We start from the raw sequence: 21,772 nt of genomic DNA on the forward strand, positions 1-21,772 counted from the left end.
CTCTGTCTGCCTGCAGGATATGTCACAACGGAAAACTGGTGTCCCAAAGCACTAACCGTGGTAAGATGATTTGATGACATCAGATGCTCTCAGTTAGATCAAATTGCTTTTTTTTTTATATAAAGGTGATATAGTATAGAATCTAATTTTATGTAAGATGTTACACTGACATGTTCACATCCAATGGTTTGGGCATCTGGATGGATCACAGGCCCCTCCATTTAGAGGTGTACAGGAGACAGCCAAATGGGAGGAAACCCTGTGTAAGACTGGGGGAGGGACCTGCTGGAGGGATTATATATCCAGGATCCCTGGAGATCCCCCTGGAGGGGCCAGAGGAAGTTCCTCAGGACAAGGGCCTCTGGGCTGCTCTGCTGGCCCTATTGTCCCCATGATCCTGACTCAGAAAAGCAAACAAGAAGATGGATGAATGGGTGCAGAGGTGGAGTCACATCAGCTGTTCATTTTCGAAATTTCTTTACAGCTGTTGAAACAGCAGACTATTTTATGAACATGTGTTTTTCCCATGTGGATAAGCACTCACACCTCGGTTAGTGCTTCCTTATGTAGGGTGTTGAGAGAGCTTGGCATTAACATCTTCAAGGTTAGGGGCTTCATTCCCTCATAGCATAATAGGTATAGAAGAAGAAGAAAGAAGAAAGCCACTTTATTTCATCATTGTACAGGTTACAATGAAATTTGTTTTCTGCATTTAATCCATCCTATTGTATAGAAGCAGTGGGCAGCTGCAGCGCCTGGGGACCAACTCCAGTTCTTTCCATTATCTTGGTCAGGGATACAGGCAGGAGTATTAACCCTAGCATGCATGTCTTTTTGATGGTGGGGGGAAACTGGAGCACCTGGAGGAAACCCATGCAAACACGGGGAGAACATGCAAACTCCACACAGAAAGGACCTGGGACAGCCTGGGGTTCGAACCCAGGACCTTCTTGCTGAGAGGCAACAGTGCTAACCACTGGGTCACTGTGTTGCCCCAATTTAATTTTAATTTGATAATGTATACCTTGATCATCTTGTTCCAACTGGTTTCTTTACTCTCTTTTTCCCCAGTGCCTCCCTAATAAATACCCAATGACAGGTAGAACAACCTCATTGTACTTGTCGGTGCCTATCAGGACCACCTGTCGCATTGCCACCTGCTGCTCTACTCTCATTCGGTCAGGCTCTGCCAAAAAAAAAGGATAATTTCTCTAGGACAAATAATCTCCTCAAAGCCACAGACAATTTAATTTAATCCTTTACAGTCAACAAGAGGAATTCCTTCCTGTCATTTTTCCAGACTTAAAGAAATACAATCTGCCGCAGCCATCTGGTTTCTATCCCCTTTGAACCAATCATCAACCCTGTGATCAACATCCATTCTTTCTTCTCTTGCTTAGCAAGTGATATTTTTATCTCTTCTCCTTGATGATCACAGGCATGAAGGCAGTCACTTGTGTCTTCAAACCCATCTTCTCCACTTTTTTGAAAACCTGTGTCTCTACATGCAGGCAAGAACACACAATCAAGTAATTCCCTTCTACTGACTGGGGACCTTCCACTCCCAAATGAATTGTTGTCATGCTCATGCTCTCAAAAGAAAAAAAAAACCTAAAAAACTGATTACTCCTGGTATGGGGTACTGGGGTATGGGGTACTGGGGCAGTTGCACAAGCCATCCGGTCCTTGTATAACCAAAGTGAGAGCTGTGTCCGCATTCTCAGCACAAAGTCAAACACGTTTTCGGTGGGTGTCGGACTCCGCCAAGGTTGTCCCTTGTCTCCGATTCTGTTTGTGATATTCATGGACAGGATCTCAAGGCGCAGCCAAGGTGAGGAGTGTGTCCATTTTGGGAACCTCAGAATTGCATCTCTACTCTTTGCAGATGATGTGGTTTTGTTGGCTTCATCAGAATGTGACCTCCAGCATGCACTGGGGCAGTTTGCAGCTGAGTGTGAAATGGCCGGGATGAGAGTCAGCACCTCCAATTCTGAGGCCATGGTTCTCTGCCAGAAAATGGTGGATTGCTCCCTCCAGGTTGGGGATGAGTTGTTGCCTCAAGTGAAGGAGTTCAAGCATCTCAGGGTCTTGTTCATGAGTGAGGGTAGGATGGAGCCGGAGATTAACAGGCGATTGGTGCAGCATTAGTAGTAATGTGGGCATTGTACTTGATGATTGTGGTGAAGAGGGAGTTGAGCTGGAAGGCAAAGCTGTCAATTTACCAGTCAGTCTTCATTCCAGCCCTCACCTATGGTCATGAGCTTTAGGTAGTGACCGAAAGGGTGATATCGCGGATACAAGCGGCTGAAATTAGTTTCTTCCGTAGGGTGTCTGGGCTCAGTCTTAGAGAAAGGGGGAGGAGCTCAGACATCTGGAGGGAGCTCGGAGAAGAGCCACTGCTTCTTTGCATCGAAAGGAGCCAGTTGAGATGGTTCGGGCATCTGACTAGGATGCCTCCTGGGCGTCTTCCTTTGGGGGTTTTCCGGGCACATCCAACTGAGAGGAAACCCCAGGGTAGACCCAGAAGTCGCTGGAGGGACTACATGTCCAATCTGGCCTCGGAACATCTTGGGAACTCCCAGGAGGAGCTGGAGGGCATTGTTGGGGAGAGGGAAGTCTGGAGTGCCCTACTTAGCTTGCTGCCACCGCGACGCGACCCTGGAAAAGCAGCTGATGATGAGATGAGATGAGATGATTACTCCTGATACCTACAAACCCTTATTAGCTTCCTCTCGATATTAGAAATACTAAAAGGTATTTAGTAGTTTCACACTGACCTGGCCTGCAACCATCTTTCTGAACTTTTACAAATCTGAATTATGTCTGAACACAGGGACCATTCTCCTTCAAGTCACCAACTCTCTACTCAGTCATCATGCTCTTTAATCATCTTCTTACGTGGTCCAGATTCTGATGTAATCACCAGTCACCCCATTTTCCCTAAGTTCCCAGTATTCTTCCCTGACCTGTTAGACACATAACAGCCTGTGTTGTCCACAACCTGTCTGTCATTTGTATAAATTGATGTCTTGTTTTATGTGCAAGTAAAAGTACCTTGGTATCATTCTGAAACCCAACTCTTATCTATGATAGCTTAGTATCACCCATTCTCTATTTCTCCACTAGCATTTATCACCATTCACCTTTTTGTTTTGAAATGAAATTCTTTAATTATTTCTTTTCAGACAAGCTATGCCCTGAGGGCCAACTGTACCTGAACTGTTCCGAGGGGGAAGATGGGTTTCTGTCAGACAGAGGTGTGGCCTGTGAGCATACCTGTGAATCCTACCTGCTTAATCTCACCTGTTCAGCACATGAACCTTGTGTGTCTGGCTGTTCCTGCCCCCCCGGGTGAGTACTGCCTGGTAAAAGGACATGTAAAGACATGTTAGTTTAGTTGAACCATGGGCTGAATATTGATGTGGAAAGCATTCCTCACTCCCAATGTCGATCTGTTGGGATTGACAATATTGCTTTAAATTCTTCATCACCAGTATCAAGTCACACTTGTCTTCCATTAGACAGAAGACCTTAAGTTTTCCACCTCACTGACTAGCTTGCTCTGAAGGTGACTAAAGAGCCCTTTGAGCTCACAGATAAGGTTTAGATTTGTTTTGTTTTGTTTTTTTTTGTGTTTTTTGTTTTGTTTTTGTTTTTGTTTTTTTGTGTTTTTGTTTTTTTTGGCTGAAGTGAAAAACAATGAGGGAAAAACAAAATTAAAAAACATGAAAAGGAATGTATAGAAAATACAGAAACCAGCTAAAAGAGAAAATGACTGATTTTGACAAACTGTGATGCATATGACACTGAGAACTCATTGAGAATAATGACATAAAATACACAAATAGCAAGTTGAATAGAAATCAATCAATCAGTCAATCAAGTTGCATTTTATATAGCACTTTTCTAGCTGCAATGGCCACTCAAAGCGCTTTACATTTCTGGTCAAATCTGAACTTCAGACACTTGTTATAATAGAACAAAAGCCGTTTTCTGTACAACTAGGTGTTAGCTCTCTTGCCTAAACTGACTGTTGGTTTGAGTCTACCTGAATCAACTTTTTAATTAATATCGTATTTATTTAGATCTGTGTTTTGGTATTCATCTTGACATGGATATAGGGGCTGATCCCAAGAGAAGTCCTTTTTAATGAAATGCACAGCACAGTTGACACCTAAGTGAAATGATTCCTAGGAAAACAGACCGCAGTGCTGTAGAAGAGGAGTCATAATAGCAAGGCCAACATAGTGATAGAGTAGCCTACTTAACAAAATCTGGTGTCGGAGTACCAGAACAAATAAAAATATAATTGATGATGGTGCACCCGCACATAGACAACATTATTCATGTCTGCGCACAGGCCTTATAAACACAAAACGCAAGTGTATATGTTGATTATAGTCAAATAAATAATAAATAAGTTCTACTTATGTCTTAGGCGTACTCTTCAGGCTTTTTGCTGTGCAAGTCATCTATTCTACTGCGTAGTACACAGTAGTATGCATGTCCATAATTATGCGCAGGCACATTTTGCACATTTTTGAACATACCGTATACCGTAGACTCAGTGCTCGGGATCTTTAATATGATGGTGAGGGGGTCCGTGCATGTGGGCCCTAAACTGTTGCGGGCTTCAGTGCAGCTGCATTATCTGCATATATGGTAGTTTTGTCGCTGATTCTTTTTAACAAAAATATATCTCTTCAGAACATACCCCTTGTCTCCAGAACTACTGTAGGTTTCAATCCTGTGCAGTTAATAAACTGCAACATCTTATCAGAGTTTACAGTTTCCTCTTACTATTTAAATGAGTCCCTCCCTTCTGGCTATAGTTTGGCTGTTACTGGAGGTTTTTCAGGTGGCACGGTGGCACAGTGGTTAGCGTGGTCACCTCACAGCAAGAAGGTCCTGGGTTCGATCCCCGGGGTAGTCCAACCTTGGTGGGTCATCCCGGGTCGTCTTCTGAGTGGTATTTACATGTTCTCCCTGTGTCTGCGTGGATTTCCTCCGGGGGCTCCGGTTTCCTCCCACAGTCCAAAGACATGTAAGTCAGGTGAGTTGGCCGTACTAAGGAATGAATGGGTGTGTGTGTGTGTGTGTGTGTGTGTGTGTGTGTGTGTGTGTGTGTGTGTGTGTGTGTGTGTGTGTGTGTGTGTGTGTGTGTGTGTGTGTGTGTGTGTGTGTGTGTGTGTGTGTGTGTGCGCGCGCGCGCGCGTGCATGTGCGCATGCTCCCTGTGATGGCCTGGTGGCCTGTCCAGGGTGTCTCCCTGCCTGCCACCCAATGACGGCTGGAATAGGCTCCAGCGACCCTGAGAGCAGGATAAGCGGTTAAGGTAACGGATGGAGGTTAAGGTAACGGATGGATGGATGGAGGTTTTTCCACTGCAGGCCTGTGGGGCCATGAGCAGGGCCGTGAGGGGCCATGGTAGGCCAGAGGTTATCGTTGTGGTCTTCTGAGTGGAAGGTTGTCATTTTGAACTGTCACATTGACCATTAACATTTCAGTCGGGAAAGTGAGTGATGAATGTTTCTTCACTCAACACTTGCCATTGAGGAGCACTTCTTCTGTTAGCCAACAGTAGAGGACTGCCATCATCCTGGACAACTCTCTGTGGCCCTCAGTAAAAGAGAATTTAACAGGACAGTTCCCAGAAGTGAAAGTGTTTCAGTGTGTGATTGAGAAGGAGGACAGTGCTTAAAAAAAGAATACGAATGCTGAGTGAAACTCTTCCCTGACAATTAAAGGTTGAAAATGAGTGAATGGGAATTGCCACACTAACCAGGGTCTAATCCTCTGACCTTGTTTGAGAAAGGTAGTTAAAAGTCTGTTTTCCGAAGGTCAGGTGAATCTGTAATACCCCCTTCTGGTGACTGGAATATTTTCTCCACTAATCGCTCTACCGGTGTTATAGCATCTTTGAGTCATCTCTTTACAAAGGCTATAAAAAAAGTGAGTAATACTAACTCATGGAAATATGCCTGCCCTATTTTAAGTCATAAGCAGTGACTGTGGTCTTGAAAGAGTCCTGCCACTGAGCTGCATATAGTTGAATATAGTTCTTGTGCATCACATATTTATTTGAAGTGATTGTTGTTGGTTTTTTTGTTTTTTTTTTTACCTTGACTTGGCCCTGCCAGCCAAGATGACTTCTTACTTTACTCTGGCTAAATCTATCTCAGGAAGACAAATGTCCTTAAACCAGCAGACAAGGTCCACAGACATTATGGGTTGGATTACAGCCATCTGATCCATGTAATCCCATTTGACTGCTAGACTAAATGCAGGGTTAACTGCCCTTATTGTGAGACATAAACCAAGAGTCATCTTGATTAGAATATCAATGAGCTTTACAGCAGAACAGCAGGCGTTACCTTAAACATATCCCATATTATGACACTTTTGCAAGTCTTAAACTGATTATATTACTGTATGATGGCTTAACTGCAGTATTATGGAGTTTCAGTGGTATATTTGATTAAGTGAAGTAAATGACTGCTACTAAAGCACACATTTGGCACACCCTTTTTTGTTGTCAGAAAGGGCATGAAAATAGTCTATTTAATCAATCAAATAGTGAAACGTATAAATTGATATGACCCCCCCCCTCTAAAAATATAATAATTCAACTAAATATCAACTAAGATCTAAAATGCCTGTATAGGAAGGGGCTTTGAAAAGGGGAATCATGACATGGCAGAGTAAAGTAGTGCCTTTTGTGGCCCATTTCTAAAAAATAAATAAATGTAAAATTTGAAGCAAAATACATTTGTTATAAATGTACAATATCCTAGATGGTCCTGTACCACTGAACCAGTGATGGACTGATTCATGTTGTTCAGATTAAGTTAAATGACCTTTATGATGACACATTCGTGATTTATGTGTGCATCATGGAAACTAAAATTGAAATTCCCAAAGGCCTGTCATGAGTGTTTAATAACACCCAGGAACTTGATAGTTCGGCAGCTAGATATGTGGCAAATAAGGACACAAAGAGGCCTTATGCCGTGGACGCTGGGATGATGGCTTTATAGATAACTGTAGTGTCCATGTGTGAATGTGGGAGGGGGATGTTCCATATATATATATATATATATATATATGTGTGTGTGTATATATATGTGTGTATACACACATACGTTTCACACACACACACACACACATATATATATATATGTGTGTGTGTGTGTGTGTGTGTATGTGTCTGTATATATATATATATATACGTGTGTGTGTGTGTGTGTGTGTGTGTGTGAAACTTGTGTGTGTGTATATGTATGTATGTATGTATGTATATATATATATATATATATATATATACACACACACACACACACACACACACATATACATACACACACACACACACACATATATATATATATTCTTATCCTCAACCAAGGCTCTCCCATGACAACCAAAGTCATTGTCCATGTGACAGCAACCATATTAGAGGTCATTAATGATGCTAACTGAATTAACTTAAAACCTAAAATTCCGTTAAAATCAACCCATTTTGGAACAAGTTCTATCGCATTTGACCAGAGACCTTTGTGTGTCTGATGGCCTATGACTGTAAAACAAAAATATCTTCTTCCAGATCATGCACTCAGAGAACGGTTTGCTCATTTTGGTTTCCCTCTCTAACAGAGAAATGACTACAGGTAGCTGCATTCTTGCATATTAATGATATCTTTAGATGACTTTCTGTGAAAAACAATTACTCCACCAGAAAGCACAGTCACTTGCAGGTATGCATCTGCACCAGGACTTAAAAAGCTCTAATGGGAAATAATTAGCCCAGGTGCTGACAGCAGAATCCATTGTGTTTTCATTCACAATGGCACACTTTGTTTATGATCAAAATGTGGACCATTCATTCATTCCTCATTTTGTGACAATTAGCCCAACTGGTCCTGTGAACTCATTTGAACCTGGATTGTCAGGTGCAACGGAAGCCCATATAACATGCCAGATTTAAGATAGGCCCACAAAATGATCAGAATTAAGATTGTAACTCTTATAGTGGAAAATATCGGTTCATTTTCAGTCGAACACTGCTTTGATAACATTAGTTGTCCTTCACTTTATATGTAAAGGATAATATATGTATGTCAAGTATATTTCAACATAACCCCCCCACCCCCGCTATGGTCACTTGGTACATTAAAATGCAGTATAGCATAGGTAGCTTGTACCTTTTTAAGAGCTGTGGTCCAACTGACCCTGTAAGTGCTCTGCTGAGCTCCTCTCATCACTGAGCTCACCCCATCTCACCCCACATCCCCCTGCAGGTATGAGAAGTTACAAAGCACTGAACAGATTGCAGACATGTCAATTGATATCTACTTTCAGGTTATCCCATTTTCCTCGTACGGTTCAAAGACATGTATACTGTATTAGGTTAGTGTAAAAGTATTACACAGTAGATGTGGACTGGTGTATGAGTGACTGTGTGTGTTTCTGCAGAGGTCTTTGTCCTCTGTCTCGAGTACCTCTCTGTGTTTGTCCTGTGTACACTCATAGTTTGCACCCTCAACACCTATTACCCTGAAAAGAAGTGGATAAAGAAAATAAATAGATCATTTCAGTATAAGGAGAAGGTAGTTGCATACATATTCACTTTCTTTTTTTATTTGCTCTGTATCTCAGAACCACACTCCTGTTTAATTAATTTCAAATTCTGCACTTACTGTTCAAGTTGTTGTTGTCATCTTATTCCATATTGAGTTATGATGTCATTGGTATCTTAGTCATCCTGTTGTTTTCGCTGTTAGATGAGATGCTTCTTTTAAAACCCTTCTCGGTTTCTTTGCCTAACCTGCACAGTTTGTAATTTTTTTCCTCTCCTTGCTTTGGATTTGATATTTGTTATATCAAATTTCATAGTAAATTAAACGTCAATCAATCAATCAATCAATCAATCAATCAATCAATCAATCAATTAGTTGACCAAATTTTATTTTTCTAGCATGTTTCATATATAAAAATGGGATCCAGTGATATTATGAGAACAATTAAAAAATACTTCAGAAATATACATTGAATAAGAAACAAATCATTCACATGTACAGTAAAGAAAATATGTACAAAACAAAAAGAACAGAATAAAGCAGCAAGCGTCGGGGTAGAGTAAAGTAGGTTTGTGCTAATGGACAGTGTTGGGGCAGATAAGGGGAGAGGGGTTAGTGTTGGGGATGGGGTCTTATGACTAGAAATGCTGTGTATGTTAGGGAATGGCTTGGTGGATCAAAGGGGTGGAATTTTAGGGCTGGATCATTGGTATTTTTAAATATATGTATTCAATAAATTAGCTTCTCTGGCTACTCTAACTCTTGTCACCAAATATTGTGCCTTGCTCACTTTACTTCTCTGATATGTCACGTGTTTGTTAGCCTCAGTAGTTAGACAGTTTGAACAAGTTGAACACAGCAAGATGCATAGGTGGCTTAAATAGAAGAAAACTATTTTGGTCCAATCAGATGAGGAGGCTGTTCTTCAGTGGTACTTATGTTAGTGATGGGTGGTGCAGCAGAATTATCAAAAACAATGGTGGTCACCAGGCATCCAAAAAAACCTTCTATAAAGAACTTTGCTAGCGGTGTAAACAGAGCCGTAGCATCTATTACAGAAGAAGCTGAAGAGAATGACAGATGGAATTAAATGTCATACCAAAATTCTCCATCGAGAGATAGCAAGAATGTTTAACCAGTGTGCTGCTACGCTGCAGTAATATCCCAAGGCGAGCATGTTGGAGGGTGGTTGTGTGCTATGGTCAACACACAACCCTGTTTGCCTCGCATTGTGACAGTACGCGTCTGCGTCCACTTCCGATAGTCATGTCCAATAGGATTCATTCATAACATGCACACAGGACAAGAGAATGAATGATTGTAGATTCTTTGATCAGAGCATTTGATACAGTAGCTTGGCGAGCAGATAAAGAGAGCTGTTAACACCGTTTTATCTGGGGTGTAACCCTACTCAGATGAACCTGAGGTTTGTGGCGGGACCATTCAATGTGTCACTTCATTGTCTGCACCCTCGGCAGTGGATATAGCCCACCCCTGGATATTACAAGATACTTATCAGCTCTGTCTTGCAGCGTGGAAAGCAAATGGAGGGATGCAGACAAAGACTGTTTTTCTCTCTATCTCTGAGAATCGTAATTGTCTGGTTTTCTCATGTAGCTAACGAGTGTTACAGCTTTTCATCCAAAGTACCCACCACATGAAACTCTCTCTCTTTTGCTGGCACAGCTCTGGAAGCCAACCTGTTTTTTGGCTCTCCCCGTATTGCTCCCGCTGGTGAAGCGCAGTTTGCATTTCTAAGTTACAGATCAACCCCTGAGCTTCAGAAAGGGTGTGATAAGTTGATAGCAATCAGTTAGCCCATCGTTGTCGTGTAGATGTTATCACCATTCAAATCCAAATGAGGAAAAAATTTGTAATCAGCAGACTAATTTTGACCGAGGCCACAACAGCTGTTTTGTGCATTTTATTTTATCCTTTTACCCAGATCTCCTTATCATAAGTGATGTGGTGCCATGTTTAGAGCATCTGTATATAGGCTGGATTGAATGTATTGAACCTGTGAATTTCAAGGTGTCTGTTTGAAGCCACTCCCTATCCTGGGCCACTCATCCCATTGACATTAAAGTGGAAGTGGGATTTGAACTTGCAACCATATACATCACAATATGTTAAAGTGAGCTTCTGGATATAAGTCTAGCGAAAGCTGTAAAAGTAACATGCTTTATCTTGTTTTACGCCATTTTAAGGGGACATAAAGATGTGTTTTTTTACTCCTAGCTTGCTGAAACATGGTGACGAGTGCTTTGAACCTGAAACCTGCCCTTGTCTGTGGAAGGGAAAGGAGTACTACCCAGGGGACAGAGTCTCCTCCCCGTGTCACCAGTGGTACGTTTGGACAATGGTGAACTATTAAACAAATCAAAATCATTCATATTCCTATCCAAGTCAATATTTTTCACATGGCGACAATATTATGTTTCATTTTCTCTCTTTAGTGGGGTTTTATCAAATTCTATTGGCATGGTTTGCTAATATTATTTGTCATGCATTTTATGTGGCAGGCAAATTTGTATAACCTCCACCAAAGATCTGCCAGCAATACCTGGCAGAATTAAGACAACTCTCTGACAATGGTGCTAATTTTCCATAGTGACATTTCGCTGGAGGCGATGAGTGCTGAGATTGTTGGAACAGCGAAAGTGGTTACCTGATATCCATAATTCTCTGTTATCATGTCGCAGAATGATGCTTGGAAAACAGAGCTGTTCCTTGTATGACAAGTCTTTCATACCCTTCAGCTTCAAACTGTCCATCCCTGGTGAAAGAAAACACTGTCTCTGTGATTTCAGTCATTCTCCTATCCTTCCATTTCTTCCTCCAGCAGTAACCAGGGAGGGAGATCGAGATGACAGCCTAATAGTGCAATGAGCACCAATTGATCCTTTGGCATTCGACAGGCCACTTTTTTTTCCTCGCAGTCAACTCTGAGTTTCTTTCAAAGGGAGGCCATTAGGCATGGAAAAAAAAGTACTTACATTAAGTGGAAGCGGGTCGATGCTGAATCATGTTGGTTGAAGCTGTGCTGTCTTTGTAGTGTGTGCCAGCACGGGACGTTCCAGTGCATGTTTCACCCGTGTCCATCCATGTGCACGGCCTACGGAGATCGACACTACCGGACATTTGATGGCCTGCTGTTTGACTATGTTGGTGCATGCAAAGTCTATCTTGTAAAGGTACACAACAAACATGCTTTATCTCTGGTGGCTATTTGATTTCCATTCTGTATTTTATTTATTTTCTTGTAGCCAACTCACTGATTTACAACATGCAATTGATGCAAGAGGTATACCTAAATTCTAAGTTCATCGACATTATAAAGGCAACCAGCAGTAAGGAGTGCAAGCATTAGAGGCATACATAGCCTCTCAGAACCTCTTGGACAATGTGAATTGCTAAATAAAAAATAAATTTAACAGAGAAAAGGCAAAACCCGAGTCTGTTTTATTTTATTTTATTTTTTTTTAATTTATTTCTGATTTTTTCCTTTTTTCTCCCAATTTAGTGGCCAATTGATCCCTATTTTAATTCAAACACCCACCCTCGTATTGCATGCGTTCGCCAACTGCATCTCTCCGGCCGGCAGTCTCGAAGGAGACGCCTCCCCACTTTCGTGACAAGGCGAATCCAAGCCGAACCACTGTTTTTCCGACACACACAGAGACGCATTCACATGACGAACACAAGCCGACTCCGCCCCCCTCCCGAAGACAGCGTTGCCAATGATTGCTGCTTCATCGAGTCCGGCCATAGTCGGATCTGACGAGACCGGGGCGCGAACCCCAGTCCCCAGTGGGCAACTGCATCGACACCAAGCCGATGCTTAGACCGCTACGCCACCGCGGACCCCGAGTCTGTTTTATTTTAAAGAACCGGAGAGCAAGATGAAAAGGAATTGTTAGGGGTTTTTAGGTGGTTGAGTTGTGTGGGGATTAATGCTTGAGGGGAGACTTCTACAGTAGCAACCACTGTATTTAGAAATATTTATAAATATCATCATGCATTTAAACAAACCTCATTTTGGTACTTGAGAGATATAATTTAGGCAATGCAGGATATTTCGGGTCCTCTGTAACCCTGCTCTCTCTCCCTTACAGAGCAGTGCTGATGTGATGCTGAGCATAACGGCTGAGAATGTTAACTGTTACGACAGTGGGGTCATATGCAGGAAATCCCTGCTAGTCAGCATCGGGAGATCTTTCATTGCCTTTGATGATGAAAGTGGGAAGCCAGTAAGAATTATTTCCAACTTTGTAGTATCTTCATCTGTTGATGGTTATTAGAAACAGTTATGAGGGCTAAATGCACTTGAGGATCATATTATACCTATTTCATATTTTAGATTCTAGATTCAAACAGGCAACCCACATTTTTAAAATGTTTAAACATTTTGTAAAATTAATTTTTTTTTGTAAAATTGTGCCAATTGCTTGTTTTAAGGCATAGTTGTGTCTGGATGATAGGTATGTCTCAGACAGGCAACTCCTAATTTCCCAGTATACTTCTATTCTATTCTATACTGTTCTATCAGATTATAAAATGATTTATTTGCTGTTCATACTAATATTGACAAATCATTTGCAGGCAGACTATTACAGAATAATATAGTTATATTCAATTGCTGTGCTGTGTACTATATAGAACCCCTCCAGTGTGATTGACAGGAGACAGAGGATGTACATCTGGCCTGCCGGCTACTTCACTGTGGTCCATTTCCCAGAAGACGATGTAACCATCCTCTGGGACCGCAAGACCACCATTCACATCCAGGTTGGACCTGGCTGGCAGGTAGGGCGATGCTCTGGGCTTTGTTGCTGTTTCTCTACACTAAATGATTTCATTATGTTACTCTTCATTTCCACATATGGTGTTAGCTTGATGCTGTTGGTTATACAATGGGAAAAACACCAGAATTCACTGCAGAACATGCAATAGAATAAGCGCTACATTGACAAGATTATGGAAAATAAAAAAAAAGCTAGGTATGCAAGGGTTACAACCCCAGCATATTAAATGTGGAAGATTCCCTTTTATCTCTAGAGTGACCATGTACAGTAGGACAGAGAGGTGCAAGGTAAAGAAACGGGAACTTAGAGGTTAAAAAGGCAAGACTGAAACATACTGTCTCAGAGCAAGTGGAGGAGGTAGGCATGGGTGAAGGGGTGTGATTTGAGGAGCAGAGGAAGGCTCATAAAATATATCTTTAAAGGGGTGAGTTCTCCAGTTTTCAGTGAAAGATGGGGCGAAACTCTATTGACCTTACTGGATTGGAAGGGCCATTTCAACATCAACACGTAACTACCCTTTGTTTTGCTCATGTGCGGTTGCTGTTCTTAGGGAAAGTTGGGTGGCCTGTGTGGAAACTTTGACCTAAAGACAGTGAACGAGATGCGATCGCCAGACAACATCGACTCCCCAACGCCACAGGAGTTTGGCAACAGCTGGACTGCAGCAGAGGTACATTCACAATTGAGAGACTTACAAGTGCAGCAGTAGAAATAGCACAATTCATAGATGACAGTTTTAAATGGAAAAATATAGGAACCAGTAGAGTCAGTGACTGGAGTAGACAGCAATGACAAATGTACAGTAAAACTTCTTTAAAACTTATTTTTAGATCATTATTTTTTTCTATTCCATGAATAAAATGCTTCAAAGCTAATGTTAGCCTCTCTGTTACTTGACTATCTTTGGGCGCAAAGTGATATCTCTTTTTACTGACCCCTAAAAAACAAATTACATTAAAATGCATAAAAATCACAAGAAAACCCCAAGGCACTCTTTTAAAAATAAAAATGCCTTTAATGTAATGGCATGGTCATATAAGACCTATAAAACAAACTCTGACACATTTCGGCTTCAAGCCTTCATCAGGGAGTCAAACAGCTCTCATGGAACAAAATTTCTCATTTTGTTCCCTGAGAGCTGTTGTTTTAAAGGCCTTATATGACAATGCCATGACATTAAAGACATTTTAAATTCTAAAAGAGAGTGCCTTGGAGTTTTCTTGCAATTTTTATGTCTTCATGAATCCCTGTCCAAAGACCAACTCAAACGAACTCTATTTGAGTCCAAGAAGTACCCAAATATTATTTTGATTATATTAAAATGCACTCTGTACAATAGTTTGTACTAGGGCAAACAGCCCAGGGCAATTGGGCATGTACACTCACAACTACATTTCATCTAACAGGATGTCTTTGACCTCTGGGACCATGTACAAGCTGTTGAAGGGAAATTTCACAATGTGATTTATGTATGTGTAATCAGTACTGATGAGTAATGTAGTAGATTGATGCAATAAAGTACTCATTGTGTACTATATTGACGGAGATATCGGTGTTTTCCTGCTCAGTCTTTCCCACAGCGCCAGCATGTACCAGGATGCATTGTGTTTAAGCCTCTGTATCGTCATCCATAAAATCCTCTGCATTAGTGTTGTGGGATGTGATTTCCCCCAACGAAAACATAGTTTAGTCAAGAGAATGGAGATGTGCTTTTTTAAGAGCGTGTTGATAAGAGTATGAGAAACCCTGCTAGGCTGTTATTTTTTCTGTCTGCCAACTGACATCATTATACGTCACTTGGAGGCTGGTGTTCTGTCGAAATGTGTTACCGATCGTTACATAGCGCATGGTAGGTGAGATTAGGGTTAGACTGCTATGGATTTGCGCTACAGTAGCATTTTTCAAAAACGCAGTATAAATAATCAGAACAACGGGGGAAAAAAAAACAGTTTTACTGCCACTCCAGAGATGCAGAAATGATCGTGAACAACTGCAGGTGTTTTTCATGTGCTATCTGTGTCGCAGATAGACAGAGTTAAGGTTGAAAATCTGTGAATTTTCCCTTTAAGGAGATCACTAATATTTACACTGTATGTGTATCTGTGTGTGTTTGTACTGTGTTTGTGATTCCAGTGTGTGAACAGTCCAGATATCAGACATCCCTGTAGCCTGAGTCCTCTCAGAGAGCCCTTTGCAAAGAGACAGTGCGGGGTCCTGCTCGGTGAGGTCTTCCAAGTCTGCCACCCAGTGGTGAGTATGGGAAAAACTACGTGCTGCTCAGTCAATCAGTGTGTGCGTATATGGGCAGGTGGGTAAATAGGTGTGTGTGTTTGTGCGTATGTGTGTGTGTGTGTGTGTGTGTGTGTGTGTGTATGGGGGGGGTCTTTGTGGAGTTAAAGCCGTTTGTGGTAGCTGCTTCCACTAGGACCTTTGAATTGCACTGTTTTGAATGTGAAAACCCCACTAGTGTCTGGCTTGCTCCACCAAATACTCTACTTAGCTTTTGTTCCAGTTGTTATCGGCTTCCCTAAAATTCACCATGTGTTCGTAAATAACTTTTACCTTTTCAGCAGCAGAGTCCTGAAACTTGCTTTAACTTTGGTTGGTATTTATGATATAATATTAAGTCAGCAGTTGGCAACATTTATAGTTTGCAATCTCCAAAAAAAAAAAAAGAGCGAGACCTTATTGTTTTCCCTTGTTGGAGGTATAAATGTGTAGGAAAATTAAATCTGACATCAAATTATTTTTGGTTTTGCATATGAAACAATTTCCTTGGGGGTCCCATTTTGACTATACTTTCTACGTAATAATTTTCCCATGTTCCATTGTTTTTCCTACACCTTTGAATGACATATTTGAATTATATGTATTTTAATTATTTGTATTTCAAGGCTGCACTTTGTCTCTGCTGCATTCAGGTGGACGTTACATGGTTTTACATGAACTGCCTGGCAGACACATGTGGCTGCAGCCGCGGAGGAGACTGCGAGTGTTTCTGCACCAGTGTGGCGGCTTATGCCCAGCGCTGCTGCCAACAGGGCATTGCCGTGGACTGGCGTTCTCCATCTCTGTGCCGTGAGTTGAGGGGTTGGAAGGGTTAAATGTAAATGGTAAACGAACTGCATTTATATAACACTTTTCTTGTCTACTGACCACTCAAGGTGCTTTACAATATATGTCTCACATTCACCCATTCAAACACACATTCATACACTGAAGGAGAAGACTGCCATGCAAGGCACCAACCTGCTCATCAGGAGCAGTTAGGGGTTCAGTGACTTGCTCAAGGACACTTCGACACATTCTCTGGAGGAGCTGGGGATCGAAACAGCGACCTTCTGTTTAGACAACCTGCTGTACCTCCTGAGCCATGCTGCCCACGGTTGTGTGTGTGGGGCGGGGGTATGGACAGTCTAGCTGTTTCAAGCATTTTTTTGTTTGCATGCTAATTGGCTTTGTGCTTCTTTCCACAGCATATGATTGTGAATTCTACAATAAAGGTACAGCTCACTCTCTACACTCATTTACCATCGGTCTATCTCTCATTAATCAAATAGGATGAACGGTTCAAATCCATCCCAGTTCATGTTAACCGGGCACACGGTCCTGATGTTTTTCTGCCACAAGGGGGATGTACTGTGTTGCTTTATCATAGTGCAAAAGCTAAAGGAGAAAGCCAAATGATATTGCTCTCTCTAGTTCTAGGTAAAGGCCCCTTCAGGCTGGTCACCTACATGGAGCGTGGCACCCTGCTGGCAGCCAATAGGTCCACTGGGACAGTTTATCTCCAAAGGGGGAATCCCAGCACTGCAGGGGTGCTGTCTCACTTCATGATGACCCCTGGTCTCAGCAAATCACGCCCTCACGGTGAGAATGAGACACGTTACATTTATTTAGAAAGCACTTTTAAACAGTTAGGATTGTCCCTTTTGTTGTGTTGCCTTGCTGAACTGCTCTTTTTTTTCCTCTTCCCCTTAGAGGATGTGTTTGGAAAAGTCTCTGCTAGTCTGTTGAGTAGATAGAGGGAAAGTACATGTAGATGGCTAAAAGACATCCAAGTTTTCTTTTACTATGATTTATCCCCTTAATTAATCCCGCTAAATCAGATTTGAGAAAGAATCGTGTGCAGTATGAATGCAGAATAAAAGGCTAAACTCGGACCTGTATGATGGCTACCACTGTGTTCTGTGCATTATTTGGGAATACAAATGCCTGAAATAACTTCTACAGTGGCTACCATTGTAGAAGCGAGTAGATACCGCTGTAGGTAGAGTCCAGGAGATTTCCAAGACCTCTTTCTCTCCAGTTCTCAGCATTCAAAGTCAATCGCCCGCCAACATCAGCCTCGTAGGAAGTATCCCTATCAAGCTAATCTGAGAATCAGGGGTTTTCAGAAAGAAACTCCTTTTCTTCCTCAGCCTGCAGACATTGACGGAATGCCAGCTAGCCAGTGTTCTCCCCTCCCAGTGTTTCTGCTGTTTAAGATGGTGTTTGGAGAGCGTTGTGTTCCCCAGTGAAAATACTGATAAAGGCAATGTACTCCCGTTGACTTCTAGTAGCAGACAGCGCCAAGGATCTGATTGCCAAATGCTAATACGGCAATCTGAGATGCAAGTCAGATTGTAGCTATCTAGCTAGATGTAGTCGTTGTAGGAGTCCCGTATGTGTTATACTGCATGTTAGTTGAATTGCTTTCGTACTTTGATTGCCTTTCCAAAGTAATGGACTGATAATACATGTTATGATATTATATCGTTTTATTATATTTCAAGTTTTACCAGATATTATATGATATTGGATTATATTTGAATAAAATCGAAAACAAATAAAGTGCAGTTAAGGATAACAACAACAACCAAAATAACAACTTGAATTTATATAGCACCTTTCAAGGGACCCAAGGACACTTTACACATAGTGGGGCAGACAAAACAAATAAAACAAGAAAAGAAAATAAAAATAGTAAAGATTGCCGGGGATGATAGAAGTGACTAGAGACCATAGGCCTTGGTGAACAGGTGAATTTTTAGGAGTTATTTAAAAGTGTTCAAAGAAGCAGCGTTGCAGATCTCTGCTGGGAGAGAGTTCCAAAGGGTGGGGGCTGCCACACCGAAGACTCTTTCCCCGAAGGTCTGCAGGCTGGTGTGGGGGATGGAGAGCAGGCCCGTGGAGGGGTGGAGGAGGTCTGATTGGTACTGGGGGGCAAGGGCATGGAGGAATTTATAGGTGAGGAGGAGGATTTTTTTGGGGGGAGTTCCCCCTTTTTCTCTCCAATTGTACCCGGCCAATTACCCCACTTTTCTGAGCTGTCCCGGTTGCTGCTCCACCCCCTCTCCTGATCCAGGGAGGGCTGCAGACTACCACATGTCTCCTCTGATACATGTGGAGTCACCAGCTGTTTCTTTTCACCTGACAGTGAGGAGTTTTGCCAGGGGGATGTAGCACATGGGAGGATCACTCTATTCCCCCAGTTCCCCCTCCCCCCTGAACAGGTGCCCTGGCCGACCAGAGGAGGCGCTAGTGCAGCGACCAGGACACATACCCACACTCCGGCTTCCCTCCCACAGACATGGCCAATTATGTCTGTAGAGATGCCCAACCAAGCCGAAGGTAACACGGGGATTCGAACCAGAGATCCCTGTGTTGGTAGGCAATGGAATAGACTGCTACGCTACCTGGACGCCCCGAGGAAGAGGATTTTATAGGAAATGTGGGACTTGATTGGGAGCCAGTGAAGGTGGATGAGGGTGATGTGCTGCCAGGGCTTGGTGCGGGTGAGATCCCTGGCAGCTGAGTTCTGCACATACTGAAGCCTGTCCAGGGCTTTGCTGTGTGCCCCAGACAGGACTCCATTGCAATAATCCAGACGGGAGGTGATGAAGGCATGGATGAAGTAGGAGAGTCATGTATGAAAGAGGACAGTGCTTACTGCAAAATCCCATGCAGCTGTTATTGATCAAGGATTTGTTAAATGCCAAAACAAGGAACTGTCCATGTAAGATGGCCAGTCTGTTAAACAAACAGGAGATGGTGGTGTTTGTTGAGACCAGCTCGTACTGCCTGTTAAACAGCTTTGTTCCCAAGGCTGTCTTCAAACAAATGCAAATACACTTCTGACAAATGAAATGTCTTTTCTCAACATGAAATACAATTTGAAATGGCATAATGGCATCTTTTACATAGATGTTTACTTTAAGCGAGGAGCCCCAGCTGTGGCCGGGGTCTGCCACAATGTGCAAATAAAATATTACAAAACACAAGAAAGATTACAAATCCAAGGCTATTACAATTAGAAAAGAAATATGTAAACCAACACGCAGATTGGAGCATATCAGGTTTGCCTAACATAACACTTTAAATAAAGAAGCAGTCAAATAGATTAGTGCCTGTCAAGCAGAGTTTGTTGGGCACATGTAATTATAGTTAATGTTGCTTTTTTTATTGAAGCTTGGTTACTGCTTTTTAATTACCACATCTCAAATATCATATAGCCATTTTAAAAATTCGAGCCAAGTGGCTTTCAGTCATTACAGACACAGTTAAGTCAACAGCTATTTCAAGACCTTGATCATTATTATCATTATTAGTATTATGATTGTTATTATTATTATTGCTCATACATTAGCAACATTTTAAGGACGTTAAAAGTTTGTATTTTCTTTTAATACTGAGTGTTAAATTTGAAGTAAAGTTTACTTTTTACAAAAGAAAGGTGAACAGCAGTTTGGAAGGAAATATTTCAGTTATTTCAATTACACACATTTTTGTTTGGAAACTGAAGTGCTCTTCACTCTCTCTTTCCTGACATTGCTTTCTCTCTTGACTGCTGCTCTGGGTGAATTGTTGATGAAGCGTTTTGTGTCCATCTATCTAGACACATCACTGGTTTCCTTTGAGGCCGCAGACAGACCCAATTACTTCCTGTTCTCCAGCTCTAGCAGCCATCTGAGGCTCGCCAAATGGGAGGACAGTGAGGCATTCTGGGATGGGGCCACCTTCATCCTCCACAGGGACACCTGGATCACAGGCTACGATTCCCTTGAATCCTACGCCAAGCCCGGCTTCTTTCTTCGCACCACGCCTCCCCGGCTACACCTTCTCAAGTACAAGCACACAGATGCTTTTCGCAAAGCCACCTTGTTCAAACTGACAGGTCAGCTTGCCGGCATGATGTGGGTGAATAAGAACACCAACTTGTGGAACCAAAACAAAATCAAAATATATTCCAAAATATCCTATATTGCCCTCATGTCTCATGTGGTCCGTTTTATGCAACACTCCTCTGGCACACACAGCAAACTGGGAGCTTTTGTCAGTAGCTATCAGCTATAGTGACCTAGGAGGTTCTTCTCAATGGTGTTCATATTAAGGAGGCAAATAGTGTGTGAATGTGTGGTGTTAAATCTCACATTTTAACCACTCAGCCTAAGCGATGATTCAGTAAGCCTTGTCTTAAAGTCCGGCATGTCAAAAGTTCTTAGGTTAGAGGTCAGAACTGTTGAAGCTCTCTGCTAACATAGTTCAGAGAACAGCCAGGGCAATTACAGCCGCTAAATATAAGGTAGCATTTGCTTTACTCAATAGAGAACTCATAGCAAGCTCCAGAAACCGCAGGCCAATAGTAGATAGGATTTTATGCTGACAACATTGAATGCTATACATATTCTGAACGGGAGAGGGGTGGAGGGGACAAGGTGGTGTCCAGATGACCAGCAGCCAATAGGCAGCCAGGCATTAATGAACATCTAAATTCATAGTGGTAAACATATGCGCCTAGCCAGTTTAGCTGATCCAAATTTGTAACATAATATACTTAGATTTTCCATTGACAGAATGTCTTCCTGCAAATTAGGGCAGCAGTTTATGGTCGTTGAGCATGAACATTTACAGTGAGGCCAGATTTTAAAGTATAATTTACACACAGTTCTTGGTTTTAAACTGAAAGGATATAGAGTAATTCCTTTGCGCTGTATTGTTGGAGAGAGAGGTGTAGAAAAAGATTTAGCAACCCTTAGTTGCAGATTGCTTATTCTTTTGTCAAATAAAACACTTTATTGAGAACATAGAATAATTTTGACCTTGTGTCTCATCCTCAGCAATTAAATTAAAGCTGAAAAATGAGCAGGAGTTAAACATATTGTGTGCAACCTTCAAAAAATTCTTCTAACAACTATCTAAAAAGTCTGCATGTTTTCTTATCAGGCATTGGTGTAGACACCCTGGTGGGTCCTCGGTGCCAGTGGAGGTATGACTCGTGTGTCAGGCCCTGCTTCAAAACTTGCAGTGACCCTTTGGGTGGAGCCTGCGTCACAATTCCAAAGTGAGTCCCGCCAGCCTTCCCAAAACAGGACGCTAGGAGATACTGGCAACATGCCAGCTGGGAATTATC

General features: G+C 42.0%; 1 protein-coding gene across 1 annotated transcript in view; it reads left to right on the forward strand.

Annotated features, from left to right (window-relative positions):
- otog (otogelin) overlaps window positions 1-21,772 on the forward strand; it is a 75,317-nt gene that overhangs the window by 30,534 nt on the left and 23,011 nt on the right. Inside the window, exons 23-35 of the mRNA XM_056279361.1 lie at window positions 17-60; window positions 3,186-3,351; window positions 10,814-10,921; window positions 11,631-11,769; window positions 12,691-12,825; window positions 13,235-13,381; window positions 13,931-14,050; window positions 15,514-15,630; window positions 16,302-16,458; window positions 16,857-16,883; window positions 17,083-17,250; window positions 20,258-20,548; window positions 21,598-21,703. Of these exons, the coding sequence (XP_056135336.1) occupies window positions 17-60; window positions 3,186-3,351; window positions 10,814-10,921; window positions 11,631-11,769; window positions 12,691-12,825; window positions 13,235-13,381; window positions 13,931-14,050; window positions 15,514-15,630; window positions 16,302-16,458; window positions 16,857-16,883; window positions 17,083-17,250; window positions 20,258-20,548; window positions 21,598-21,703 (1,725 nt within the window). The remainder of the gene's footprint in view (window positions 1-16; window positions 61-3,185; window positions 3,352-10,813; window positions 10,922-11,630; window positions 11,770-12,690; window positions 12,826-13,234; window positions 13,382-13,930; window positions 14,051-15,513; window positions 15,631-16,301; window positions 16,459-16,856; window positions 16,884-17,082; window positions 17,251-20,257; window positions 20,549-21,597; window positions 21,704-21,772) is intronic.

This window comes from Lampris incognitus, chromosome 4 (assembly GCF_029633865.1).
Source record: "Lampris incognitus isolate fLamInc1 chromosome 4, fLamInc1.hap2, whole genome shotgun sequence".
In the NCBI taxonomy this organism is placed as follows: domain Eukaryota; kingdom Metazoa; phylum Chordata; class Actinopteri; order Lampriformes; family Lampridae; genus Lampris; species Lampris incognitus.